The sequence below is a fragment of the Aulonocara stuartgranti genome (assembly GCF_965226115.1).
Source record: "Aulonocara stuartgranti genome assembly, chromosome: 11".
Taxonomy (NCBI): domain Eukaryota; kingdom Metazoa; phylum Chordata; class Actinopteri; order Cichliformes; family Cichlidae; genus Aulonocara; species Aulonocara stuartgranti.
Genome location: NC_138947.1, coordinates 25,401,337 through 25,414,986, shown reverse-complemented (window position 1 = coordinate 25,414,986; position 13,650 = coordinate 25,401,337). Strand labels below are relative to the sequence as shown.

The 13,650-nt window shown below is 37.1% G+C and overlaps 1 protein-coding gene across 5 annotated transcripts in view; it reads left to right on the top strand.

Annotated features, from left to right (window-relative positions):
* The window catches only part of LOC309717931 (RNA-binding motif, single-stranded-interacting protein 3-like), a 162,899-nt gene that overhangs the window by 124,356 nt on the left and 24,893 nt on the right, over window positions 1–13,650 (top strand). For all 5 annotated transcript variants that reach the window (XM_082552863.1, XM_082552862.1, XM_082552864.1 and 2 more), the window contains 2 exons: window positions 2,434–2,591; window positions 3,510–3,589. In XM_082552863.1, the coding sequence (XP_082408989.1) occupies window positions 2,434–2,591; window positions 3,510–3,589 (238 nt within the window). The remainder of the gene's footprint in view (window positions 1–2,433; window positions 2,592–3,509; window positions 3,590–13,650) is intronic.

Here is a 13,650-nt window from a genome sequence, read left to right as displayed (position 1 = left end):
TTTACTCACCATGTGTTTACAGTATATGCCAATGTTTATATTGTAGGATCTTTACCTTTACATTATAACGCACCTTAAGACGAATATTATTGCTGTGAACTGTTGCTTCAGAGATAAAATTGTGTTGAATTACAGCATGTTACATGCTACACACTGAATTATTTTTGCATTATAACAGCAGAATTGTTACATATAAATGAGTAGTGACACTATTTATGTTATGAAATGTCTTGTAGACTCTGGAGACACTTATCCTTGCTGATTGTGTCAAAATGCATTTTAGTTTAGAAAAAGCCAAGAACAGAAATTGTAGGTTTATAGTGGTCATGAGTCAAATCTGCCCTCATGATTTGTAAGATATTACCAAGCTTAAAGTGGATATGTACATAAGCATTGCATAAGCATTAGATTACAGCAGTTGTGAGTTATGAAACATCACAAAACCATTTACAGCATCAACAGAAACTCTTGGGGAATGTCTAATAATATTCATGAAATACGGAAGTAATAGATTGAAATCATGTTGTTATGGACCGTGCATGTATTGTACTTAATCCTTTGTTTTAAAAAAAAAAAAATACCACTCTGTCAGACCATTTTCTAGATTCAATGCTATTTTAATTTGTAAGCACCACACACACAGGCTTTGGTCTCCTGCGGAGGATCATTTCAGTGGAGCGCTGCCAAGCAGAGCAAAAAATAATTGAAGTATACTAGTATAACTAACTGAGAAGCACATAAGGAGGAGGTTCCTTCATTCCCCTGGAAAAATTTAATACATCTCTGTTAACATTTATGAATCTGGAGGGGGTTTCCTTATTGCTTCTGGGGTCTGAGCATGAAGTGAATGTTCTGCCTTTTCAATGAAATTTTTATTCCCGTTTGCAAAGATATGCTTCTTCTAGAGTTAAATTCACAGATATGTTGCAGTGGAGTGTTCAGTCATAAACATGGAAACAAACAGCTTAACATTTAATGCATTTATTGCTGGAAAACCAGATTTGGGGGAAGCAAAATAGTCAGCTTCTGAACCTTTTACACAAAACGCAGTGTTAAGTCAACGTCTATTTTCCATTTCCATCACTTTATATTTGTAACACATTTTAAGAAGCTAAATTATTATGAATGAATAGATGAAATGGTTATTTTCCTGTAACATAATATTTTACCCATTTTCTCTATTGATGAGCAGCCATTTTACTGGCTTAAGTTTGAGAGAATTAAGAGTTAAGTCCTGAGTCACCTCTCATTTCATATTTTCTGAGGAAAATAGGAAACAGGTGTAGGGATTTACTGAAATCTGTAAACAGAAGACAAAATTGTGACAAGCTTGAAAGTTAATATTTGGTATGGCTCTGCAGAGGCCAATCCATGACTGATAGTGTGTGTGTGTGTGTGCGTGTGTGTGCTTAAATCTGAACTTGCTGCACTGGCAGTAAGTTTGAGATCATTGTTATGCTAAAACTGAAGCCACAGCCAATTTCGGGATGGTACTGTATCAAAATCTGGCCGTACCTTTCTGTGTTCATAATTCCATTACTTTCAACAAGCCGTCGACACCACTAGCTGGAATGGAGACACTCACCGTTGTACACCTCTGAACATACTGACGACATGCGGCCTGTTACTGACTTTCTGTCCAGTGGAGTGATGATTTGGCACACCTCAGATTTTTCTCTTCGTTTCCCTTCTTTAAAAATGGCTCCTTGCACTGACACCATTTCTGATGAGTCCTCTGTGAACAGTAGATGGATTACCTGAAGGTCCTGAATTTTGTTTCTATTTCTTAAGGACATGACTTCCTCCAATTGTCCAGTTTTCTCAGATACTTTTTTTTTTTTGGGAGCACACATTGCACACCATGCTAATAGATGATAAATTTGCATGTAATAGCTCTTTGGGAATCACCTTGTTGGTACAAAATACAGTTTTATGCCCTTCAAACTGTTACAATTTTTCATATACTCCACTAATCAGAGGGTACCACCATGTTTATTGCAGCAGGCTGCTACCAGATAAGTGCCTAAACATACAAATTTAAAAGTGGTTGTTTGCCAAGTTGCCTGTTAGATGTAGACAGAAGGCACAACACTGGCTCACTTGTTTAGTTTGATTCCTTTATGCTTGAACATTCATGTCATTTTTAAGTGGCTTAAAAAACATTCCTAAGAAAAGGTGAAGTACAAGGACTGGACTGAAAATTTGTGAAAAAACAGCCACTGTCCACTTTTGAAACTTTGAAAGACCCTCAAGAAAGCCTCGTTGCTCAAAACCACTTTAAAAAACGACAAGTACATCTGCCTCCTTGGAAGCAAAATATGACGAAACGAGAGGTGGCTCAAGTCCTTTACACATTGCATAAACAGATGCATCTTCTCTTTCCTGGTTTGAATTGACACTGATTGTTCACCCTCTACCCCTCTCTCTTCACAGCAACAGGAGCAGGACCCCACCAATCTTTACATATCTAACCTGCCTGTGTCGATGGATGAGCAGGAGTTGGAGAACATGCTGAAGCCTTTTGGTCACGTCATTTCCACGCGGATACTGAGGGATGCCAATGGCCTTAGCAGAGGAGTTGGCTTTGCCAGGTACCGCAGGATACTTGGGATTCTTGAGTTACTGAGATTATGCTTTCCGCTACTAGCTTTGATTTTATTAAATTTTTTTAAATATTAGATATTACTGCACTGCCTTAAAGGTCACTGAGGGGAAAAAAATAACTTGTGAATTATCGACCATATGTTTATTCTGATTGCTATAATTACATATTAGGCACATAATAAAAAAAAATGTTAATATAATTACTATAATCCACATTCTTTAAGATAATTACAATGTGATCCTGAGCTGATTCGTTTCCATTTGCAGCTGAAGGTATTTTAGCTGTACAGATCCACTTTGAATGTATGTGTATACGGAGGGGGGGCCTTCTCAGTTGCATCCTAGAGTGTGTCAGTGATTAGAATGAAGTCGGCTACATTCAGGGTCACTGGCTACATGAACAAAACCCACGACCCACACAGTCATGCGTGTTCCCATCCCGAACACACACACAGCCTCTAACTCTTCAGTCACCGTCACCGTTTTGCTGTTCTCCACACACACAGAGACTGACACACTGGCTTTTGCTTGCCAAGCAGGCAATTAGTCATTGAGCTGTGATTGGGTGAGCAGAGCTGAATAGGGGCAGACAAAGAGGACATGACACACAACAGATCAGACTGAATGGAGCTTTTAAACTGGGACAAAGGAGAGGAAACCCCATAGAAAACAGACACACAAACACACAGACATGCACAGTCCTACCTAAGGCCTTTTTCTCAGGCATTCATAGATAACCAAGATGCATAAACCAGAAGGCACTTACAAGACTGCCCTTATATCTGGATGGATTACTTTTAAAGAACCTCAGTACCTTTTGTGCATGTTGAACTAAGCAGAATTGTAGCTTCTGTATTTTGTAGCAATTGTCCTAAAGTTCCTCCTCTTATTTTTCTTCATCCCAGGATGGAGTCAACAGAGAAGTGTGATGTGGTGATTCAAAATTTCAATGGGAAATTTTTGAAAACCCCTCCAGGCATGACTGGTAGGTGTCATTCTGAGACTGAGATTACAAATCCTGCCCGTAGACTCTGAACGTTATCCATCTTTGATAAAATTTCAATGTGTATTGTCGAGAAAAGAACTGTGTCAGAAAGCTGACAAAGTTGTGTGGTCACATTTATTTAATCAAAGTCAGCGTTATGGAGTTCGAAGTTTTCAGCAGTTTTTCATGAATTTATGGCAGGTTTTATCAGTTGCAGTCATGCTATAGCTGTATGCACCTTTTGGTATTACAATGTCAGTCTACATCCAACTCACGGTCAATGCAACTGATAAATCTTCTCTAATTATCTTCTCTCTCTCATGTTTTTTTCTCCCCCACTCGTTGAACTTCCTTGAGCTTATTTAGCAGGAAGATGTGAGTGATTAATTCTTTCTCTGAACAAGATGCAGACTGAGGCACACACGCAATGAGGCACATGTACAAACATCAGACAAGCAGCTCCCAAGGCAAACAATCTGTCTCCACATTTTCCCTCAATAAACAGCAAAAACTTGATGCCTTTTTAACTCTGAGCTGAAGACATTTGAAAAGGGTGGGGTGGAGGGATATCAGTAGATGTATAGGTGACATGAAAAAAGAGGAGAAAGAAAATGATCAGGATTTGACTGAGGATGTCACGGTATTTGAAGGGAAAAAAGCTCAGAGACAAGATTAAGATACAGAAAGATAAGGTATGGTGTACTAAAGGGAATTCAAAGACAGAGGGATTTGTACTCTGGCAGTACGGCACACACATGCACTGTGTATTGTGTGGTATAGTTGTGTAATTTTATAGCAAATTAAAGATGTATCCATTCCCCCTTCTGTCTGCAGCCTCTGTCCGTCTTTGACAGAAAAATAACATCACAGCTCTTCGTATAAGAATAATTAATACAGTGAAAATCACAAGACTTTGCAAGTTGGTTTCCATGGCAAAGCTGAGAACACTTTTTTCAGATTATATGCTGTCAAAGTAATCACAGTTATAGATTGTTGCCTCGGTCCATTTAATCAAAGCTGCAAAGAGGAATCCCACAACGGATTATTATGTTAATAATTTATACATTTATTAACTTTTGCCCACAGTTAATGTGACAAATTGCAATATATTTAATGATACTTCAGTGTGTATTGATGCATATTTGAGTAACATGAAGCATTTTCATGCTAACTATGGATAAAATTATCATGCACAAAGTGAAAGGAGCTGCTCATATTACTAATCCAGTATAACACGCAAGTCTGTAGTCAGTCTTAAAACTGTAATATTTTCAGGTGCGTGTGCAGCCCACAACTTAGTTTTACTTTTTTTTTTAAAGCAGCTTTAAGTCGATTGGTTGGGACTGAACTTAAGTGCATTGCTAACTTCAGCAGGAACTATGCTTATATTTCTCTCTTATGCAGTGTTACTATAAAGTTCACCAAGTTTTTAGCCTCAATTTAGACAATTTTTGGATGAATTGAATTGACTTCTTTTAAGTTCTTTCCTTGATGAGCTGTGAATGTATGTTAGAATTTTTCTGTCAGTACGTCTGTTCTGTCAGTACGTCTGTTCTGGGTTTTTTTGCTCCTGAGTTTCTTTTCCTTGTCATTTTTTTTTTATTTTAAGACTTCATTTTTTGTCTGTATTCTGTGTTGCTCATTTATTTTAATATTAGTTGAGCCATAGACTGAAGTTGATCCTTTATATTTTGTTACAAAAGATAATATCTAACCGTGCATAAAAAATCTGTCTCCCCTTAGTAAGCAAAAATGTTAAATATCAGCTCTGGGGTCTCATAGCCTCCCTGGGGCAGATACTCATTCAAACAAAATATCTACAAATAAACAATGTGTATGAGCGGGTCATTAAAATCCAGCTTCTCCAGCCTGCAGAGGCACTGCTGTGCATACTCTTTAACATTCACACACCTGCCGGTCTCCTCCTGGCCAAAATTAAAACGTCACCAGAGGGTTTCAGCGTGATTTTTAGTGTGATTTATGGCATGTTGAAGAAGGAAAGGAGAAGATGTCCTCTGCTTGCTCAGCAGTCCCCTGTTGGTGAATGTGTAACGTCTTGGTCCACTGCTGGATAGCTCTGTAAGTCAACAACATATCTGTAAGAGTCAAAAAAAAAAAAAAGGTTCTTTAGGGAGAAGAAAGTGGGTGTATACCTTGTCACTCTAATCACATCAAATACATACTAGCCAATATCTCTTAGGTGATATTATAATTTTTGATTCGCTGTAGGTCAACATGATGAATATCACATGTGTGATCAACAATCATAGGTCAATTTAACAAATCTTTTTAAAAAGTATTATTCATACAGTTTTATCCAATATTAAATTAATATTTTTAAAGTATGTAAAATTGTGAGAAAGTCCTGTTTACTCATAAAAATGAGTGCAATTCCGAAGCAGTAAAGCACCAAGACAAGAAGGAAAGTGAATACTGCAGTGGAACGTATCAGCTTTTACAAGGTGATTGTACACTTTGAGTTCATAGTCAGCTCTTAGTTTACAGTGCAAGTCTTGCATTCAAATACAGTTGCTAAGTCCACCAAGTCACTGACCTCTACGCTGAAAGAGTGTATTGCTTGTTGTTGCCGGGGTTATCTACTCCGTTTACTCATTTTATACATCTGTTGTCTGTGTGTGCGCACATGTGTTTGGATGTGTACAGAATGCTTAAATTTTACTGCACTCCCACACCGCTGAAATTGGGAGAACCCGTCCGCCTGTGTACTCCTCCACAAAAGACTTTGACACACATACTGTGCTTATTCGTTTAATACTTAAGAACAAAGTGTCTCTCCAGAGCCAGGTTTTGTAGATTTATGTTCTGTGTCACTGACAGTCTGTAACATTTCCAAAGATGCTGCTGTGACATTATGACAGGCTTTTGTACTTTGTTTTGTTGTTTGTCTGCTTATTACTTATACTTGTTGCCTTAAAAAATGTTATCAAAGGTTAAAGCATCTATGCTGGTGCAGTGTAGTCAACAATATGCATGCATGTCACTGAACGAGGATGTTTGTGGATTTTTGCCTGTATTTCTCTGATTCATACCACAGTCTCTGCTTCTTACACACAGCCAACAGTAATATTTAACTCTTAAGCTTCAGAATGAATGCTTACATTGATCACATGACCAGGACTTCTGTTAGCCCGTTTTACCATAAAGTTTATAGATTTTTGACTCCTATTTTTTTTTGTTTATACTTTGGTCTCGCTCTATTTACATTTCATTTAGAATTTCAAAGAGTCTGGGTTTGCAGATCAAAAAGATGTTCATTGCTATTTTACCAGAGAACACACAGGGATGTAGTGTTTAGCACTATCACCTCACAGGAAGAGGATCCTTGTTTTGAAACTTGTGGTTGATCTCAAGGATCTCTCCCAGTTATTGTGCAGTAGGGAACCACACCATTAAGACACAGCACAGAATATCAGAAGCACAGCAGGCATCTGATATGACACTGATATGACTGCCATGGCATGAAAGGTGGATGTGGTTTGCAAAGTGGCTTGCAGGTGAATTTTTTTTAAATTACTTAAATTATATCTCTGCTTCACAGATTAGATTCCTTAGGTATTTATTAAGTTGTAAACATCTTTACCCCTAATCATCAGCCACAAATTTGAGATTCTCATCTAAGATGTAAATTAAGTGCAGACAGTAGGTGTTTGCTCTGTGTTAACATTTGATAATGTTATGTCCCCATACTGTGAGGTGAAAACATAATTCTGTTTCTACTTCTTCTTCCTTATCCCTTTATATTAAAGCTTGACATGATTAAACTTTAATAAATGTTGACAAATTTAAAATCAGTGCTTATTTAAATAAAAATAAATGTAAAGAAATCTGAAGACCATTTCAATGTTGACTTCAAACACTGTTTCCTTTGGTTTCAGCGGTGGAAGTCTTTCCTCTCTCAACACACTATTCACATCCTAATCGCTCACTATTTGTACTGGTCCAGTGACATTTCTTGTTCACTCAGTGGTCACCCCCCCCCCCCCCCTCTTTTTTTTTCCTCCTTATCTCATCTTTCACTGTGTCTCTTCCTCTTGCACTGTTTGATATGACGTATACTGTTGTAGTTTTAATAGCTCTATTTGTCCTGCCTTCCCGTAATGATAAGGCAAACGGGACAAGAATGAACCAAATCCAAATCTGAGTTAGCATGTTATCATTCAGTAGTTTTTATAATAATCAGAGAGCTTTAAAAATGCATGGAGCCTTAAATGTCTCGTAAGATCATGAGGCATTAAGTCCCTATTCACTGGTGAAGCGGCTCAATGCTTTCATAAATGGAAACTGAGTTTTATTTGATGTTCCTGATAATAGAGGAAAAACTGAATGATGCTTTACTGAGAAAAAGATTGTGTGGAAGTATTGCACTGGTGAGACTTGTAATCTTACATATGGTTTTTTTTCAAGGCACTGTTTAACACTCAGACACAAGTATGGGTATAAAAATGTGCTGCTTTTGAAACTGAGACCAAATAACAATGATGCCATCAGGTTCTGATATTTGCAAAATATTTGCTTCCATCTTTGCATAATGCCTCATTAAATACATCTCAGCCTCAATACATTTTATTCTTATGTGACTAAAAGGCTGTTTCATATTAGTAAGTTGAATACGTTCACATTTTGTTCCCTATGTCTGTTAATGTGTATGACAGTGGAGTTAACATCCCTTTTTATTCTTTTTTTTTTTTCTCCTTTCATTTTGACTCCATTTGGTTGTTTGTGTTATTGAACATTTATTTAACCCTCCTTTACTTTTTTGCCTACCTTGTTTGACCTACCTGGCTGTTTTTTGCAATTTGGTAACAGTGTTACAAATACATACTTATTTCAGCCTCTCGTGGATTCTTCATTTAGCCACATTTGGGGACTGGATCCCATTTTCCAACTGAGCGACTTCCTATATTTGCTAATGGATTGGATTTTATTTTAAATAACTTTTTTCCCATTTGAAGGATTTGTTCCCACTCATATGATAGACCCCTTATTGTCTTCATAAGCCAAGTCTTTCTACTTGTCTAAAGACTGATGCGTGGCTTAGAAGCATCAAAGCTAAGATCAATATAATTTTCTGCACCTAACCAGGTATATCGAGAATAACCTTTCATCCTTCCTCATACTTTTCTTTCCCTCCTTTTTCTTCCCATGTGTCCCTCTAGCTAGAGCTGAAATAAATGTATGTTTGCCCTGCTGGAGTTTGAACAGTTTCTTTAGTGCCCTACCGCAGTTTGCAATATCCCACAGCTTCAGCAACTGGTAACAGTATGTGATTCACTGTTCACAGTACAAGCCACCCACCTTTTTACCTATGAACAAGTCCTGTTGGCTGAACATAAAATGCCACAGATTGCAAACTTTATTTCAGATCAATAAAAGACTTTTTTTTTCTCAACCCCACTGCATTCACCTAAATACAGACACAATCAGACATGCACATTCAGGCTGGACTTAAATCTTACTGAGATGCTGTGGCACGAACTTAAACAGGCAGTTCATACTCAAACTTTTCACTGTGGCTGAATTCAAACAATTCTGCACAGAAGAGTTGGCCTATACAGTGATGTGAAAGACTTATGTTATTAGGTTTAGGAGGCAATTATTTTTATTTTTATTCATGCACTATATGTTTCTGATATTGTTGCCATTTTTTTCCTTTAGTCGTGTTTTTGCATTGGATGGATAACATGTTGCAATGGTTGTATTTAACAGAAGAAAACTGTAGTCAAACAATTGCACGGTGATTGCTGCTGCAAGTCTTAACTAATGAGTACAAATAAATCCTGTGTGTGTGTGTGTGTGTGTGTGTGTGAGAGAGAGAGTGAGAGTGAGTGAGAGTGAGTGAGTGAACAGGCACTTGTATCTTCTGACCACTGTAATGTTTCTCTTTCCCCTGTAATTACTTTCCCTTATCATGTAGCTCTTGGCAGGTACTTGCTTAGTAACACTGAGTTCTAGTAAAACAAACACACACTGACACAACAACACACAAATCATAGTAGCTCAGTGTGTGGGTGGCTGGGTCCTTTTAGTTTTGGTTGTTGAGTAGTTTAGTTTGCACATTGTTCAGAAGGATGCAGGTGAGAATCACCTAAGAATGACAATAAAGCAAAAACAAAGGATAAATGTAAAAACCCTAAAAGTTGACAAATCAAATAATTTGTTAGTTTTGTTCAAAATAACACACAACTCTTGTCTTGCAGTTTAAAAGATTTTTTTTTTTTGCACATACAAAATAGCCAGTTGCAGTTAAAAACCAACTCAAAGTGAAGTCCAGATAGTAACACTAAGAATTCAAGCTTTTTAGTGAAAGGACTGAGGTCCTGTGGTCTTCTCTGCAATAAAAGGATCAGGCCTAGTATAATTATGTAGTTTAAATGATAACCCTGTTTGCAGAGAGTAATTTGAAATACTTGAATTAAAAAGAAATTAAACAAAGGTGTAATTTGTAAAACAGTTTTAACATTCTGTGCAGCTTCACTCTGTGAATGCCTCATATAGTTCCACAAAATAATCCTTAAGAACATATGATTTCATCCAAAAGCTACTTCAGGGGGGCAGTTTAGAGAAAGAATATATATACACAAGTTTTCACAGACTGACTTTGCTCAGATATGCTGCTCATAGTAAAAACTCTTTGAAAGAAAAAGATCTATGACTTTTTTACTGATAGTACACTGTATGGATAAAAGTAATGGGCTTTAGCTCTTAATTCAGTTGCTTTCACATGGTTACAGACTCAAACCCCTACCAGTGCAGTCTGCTTTTACAAGCATTTTTGAAAGAATGGGTCACTGAATATAAGTGTGGTGCTGAAAGAGGATGGCACTGTTGCAATAAAATTGTGACATTTCTTCTCTTATTGCATAATCAATTTTAAGTGGTGTGAGTGCTATGTTAAAGTGTTTAGGACCTACAGTAGCTTAGCCATAAAGTGGCACACCACGTAGAGTTACACGATCACCAAGTGCTGAGGTGCTTCAAACCACCACAGCTGCCATCAAGATTAGCAACAAAAAAACTGTGTGCAGAGAGCTTCATAGTTTCAATGGACGAGTATGAACATGTAGTGTAGTTTAACCCGTAAGATGGACAGTAAAAATATGCCTCCAACCAAGAAAGTACTGGGATCGAATCCACTAGCCAGCTGTGACCTTTCCTTATGGAGTTTACATGGTTGGGTTTCTTCCAGGTTATCTGGCTCCCTCCTACAGTCCAAAGATATTTGGACTGGTAGAAGGAATGAGACAGACAGAAACCACAAAGGGGCTAGTGTCACTGATAAATGCTTGGCTAAACATATTTAGTCACTATTTAATAACAGCTTTATGAAGGGAAGAAGGGACAGAGGGAATATAGAAATATACTAATATAATGCTGTTGGGGGAAAAAAAACCTTTAACTCAAAAAAATGGATCAAAAAGAAAAGTTTGGGCTGCTTCAGTGAGTAGTTTGAGTGCTTTTGGCAATTTTTGACTGTGTGTGTGTGTGTGTGTCCGTCCCATTGTCTCTCAGAAGTGTAATACTTCCAAAGTCTGGTGACCTGTCCGGTGCCTTCTCTCGGCTCAGCTTCAGCTACACTGCAATCCTGAATTTATAAACCTAAGAAAATGAATTGATTACTATTGTTAGTAGTAGTAACAGTATAAGGGAGGGATTTGACCATGTAGTTATTTAAATGATAGCTCTACTAACTAGCTACAAGGGATTTTTCTCAGTGGTTTCTTAAATTGCTGGGGCAAGCTCCTACACAGATTCGAATTAGTCATTCATGCCTCCCCCTGAAACCTAAGAAATTGAGCTGAGAGTTCTCATACAAAACTATATTTCTCCTATCTGCCTGCTCTATGCTTACAAGGAAAAAAGCATGTTGTTTTGGTTAAGGGGCTTCAAGTTACTCCTGAATTCAGCAATTACATTTTTTTCTTGTCAATGGATTAGAATTGCATTTTATTGCATCACCCCCATGTCCTGTTAAAAATAAATAAATAAGATAACAATCTAAACCAAATATCCAAGCATTTGTTTATGACAGCGTTGGGTAATTTGATATGCCCAAAAGGATCTGACACAGCTGTACCCAAATTCATCATAAATTCATCACATTGTGTCTTATAGAGCGAGGAGTGCGAACATTAGGGGTCAAACTAGCAATTAAAAGTGTCCTCCTTTCTTTTAAAGCACCCTTGTGAAATACAACAGATTGTGGAAACGAAGCTGTGAAAGCAAGCTGAATAATTAATGCGGTGCACCACTTTTATTTGCTTTTCCTACAGGTAATCTTGTCTCTTGATGTATTGCACTTGTTGACCCCTGACTGAGTGGCGGCTAGATTCACCTCCCTGGAATAAATAACATTCATTGTTGTCATTATCATCTTCACTATTTATGACTTGTCACGTTGTGCTCATGAATGAATATAAAATGATTTGCAAAGTGTATTGTGCATATTTTTTCCTCCCCAGGAGAAATGCATGATATCATAATTCTGCTCATTCAGGCGTCTCCTGAAACTAGTACATTACAATATTACAATTTCATATTTTTCTTGAATTTTTTTTTTTTATATAGTGTGTTGATAATGCAGTGATTTACATTTCTTTTGCTTTTTTATATTGTATATTCTCGTGCTACACACAAGTACTGGTAGGGGCAGTAAGTCATTAATTTTGCTATATTTGCTGTGTATGTCTTACCACAATCACTTACAGATTAGAAATGATAAGAGACCCATTTAATATTTTGGAGGTAAGACATTGATTTACCTCCAAATAGATAGCCAGTGACAATCTTTTAAACTTGGTGCTCCATTGAAATTCTGGTTTGCAAGACCAGTTTTACAAATTTGTGCTTACCGTATTTTAAAAAAAAAAAAAAAATACATCAGTACATCCATGGACAGCCTTTTTTAATAACTTACACTAAATGAATATTCTCTTGTGGAACAGTAAGTATCCCATGGCCCTCATAAGCCATTATTGCCCCCTTTATGAGATTAATAATATTTTGTTGTAGCCATTTGCTCAGGCAGAAGCTTTCTGAAATTCCTTCAGTTGTGAAATATTTGAGATTTTTCTTGTACGTACTGCTTATTTTGAACCTCCATGTAACATTTCTATTTAAAGTCCATGCTTGGAGAATGCCTTTTCACAACCTTACGTTTTATCTGTTTGAGCTGTTCGTAGGATCGTTATGCTATTGAAAGGGCCACTTTTGGTTTGATATCAATTGTCAGACAGATAGTCTAACATTATCTTCAAGTACTCTGTGATATGCATGTCAGTGACAGCAATTTATGCGGTTCCGCGGGCAGCAAAGCAACCCCAAACTATAACATTTCTAAAGACATGCTTGCTGTTTTTCTCCTAATAAGCAGTGACCTACGTCACACATGTTAACAACTCACCCTTTATTGTTCTGATCAGAGTTGGTGTGGACCTAATAGTTTTGGTGAACTTTGGGTTTATTTTATTTATTATTTATTTGTTTTTATTGGGAAGCAAAATGCTTTTTGCCTTATATACCTTTTGTGCAACCCACCAGTTGCAAGTTACCCATGTCGCAGTTTTGTGATTGCTTTGTTTTGCAGGTTCTAATTATACGAATTTTAGAATCAGAAAATAATTTTATCCCAAGTTGTGGTTTAATGCTGACCACTTTTAACTGAACAGTTTACATCTGTACTTATTGTCACGTAATGTTTTTGTTATGTGCATAGTGAGTTTTAGCAGTTTTCCCAACTTCCAGCATCATTACATGCTGATGGACATTCATATGTTCTATTCCCTGTTAAAATAACAAGTCGGAAAGTAAAAGTTTGCATTTCTGTTTCATGTCACCTTATTTTGTAGACACTGTTGCAAAGAGGATCGAGCATTTGTTTAAATAAATGAGATGTAAAAATTGTCAACAGTTGTCTACAGGATGATATGAACGCCATTGGCTCTGTGCTCCTTCACTCAAGCAGGCACACACTGACACAGCCATAAAATCATAAAAAGTTCCTCGAGCAAATTACAAGCCAAGCAGCTTGGCATAAATCGACT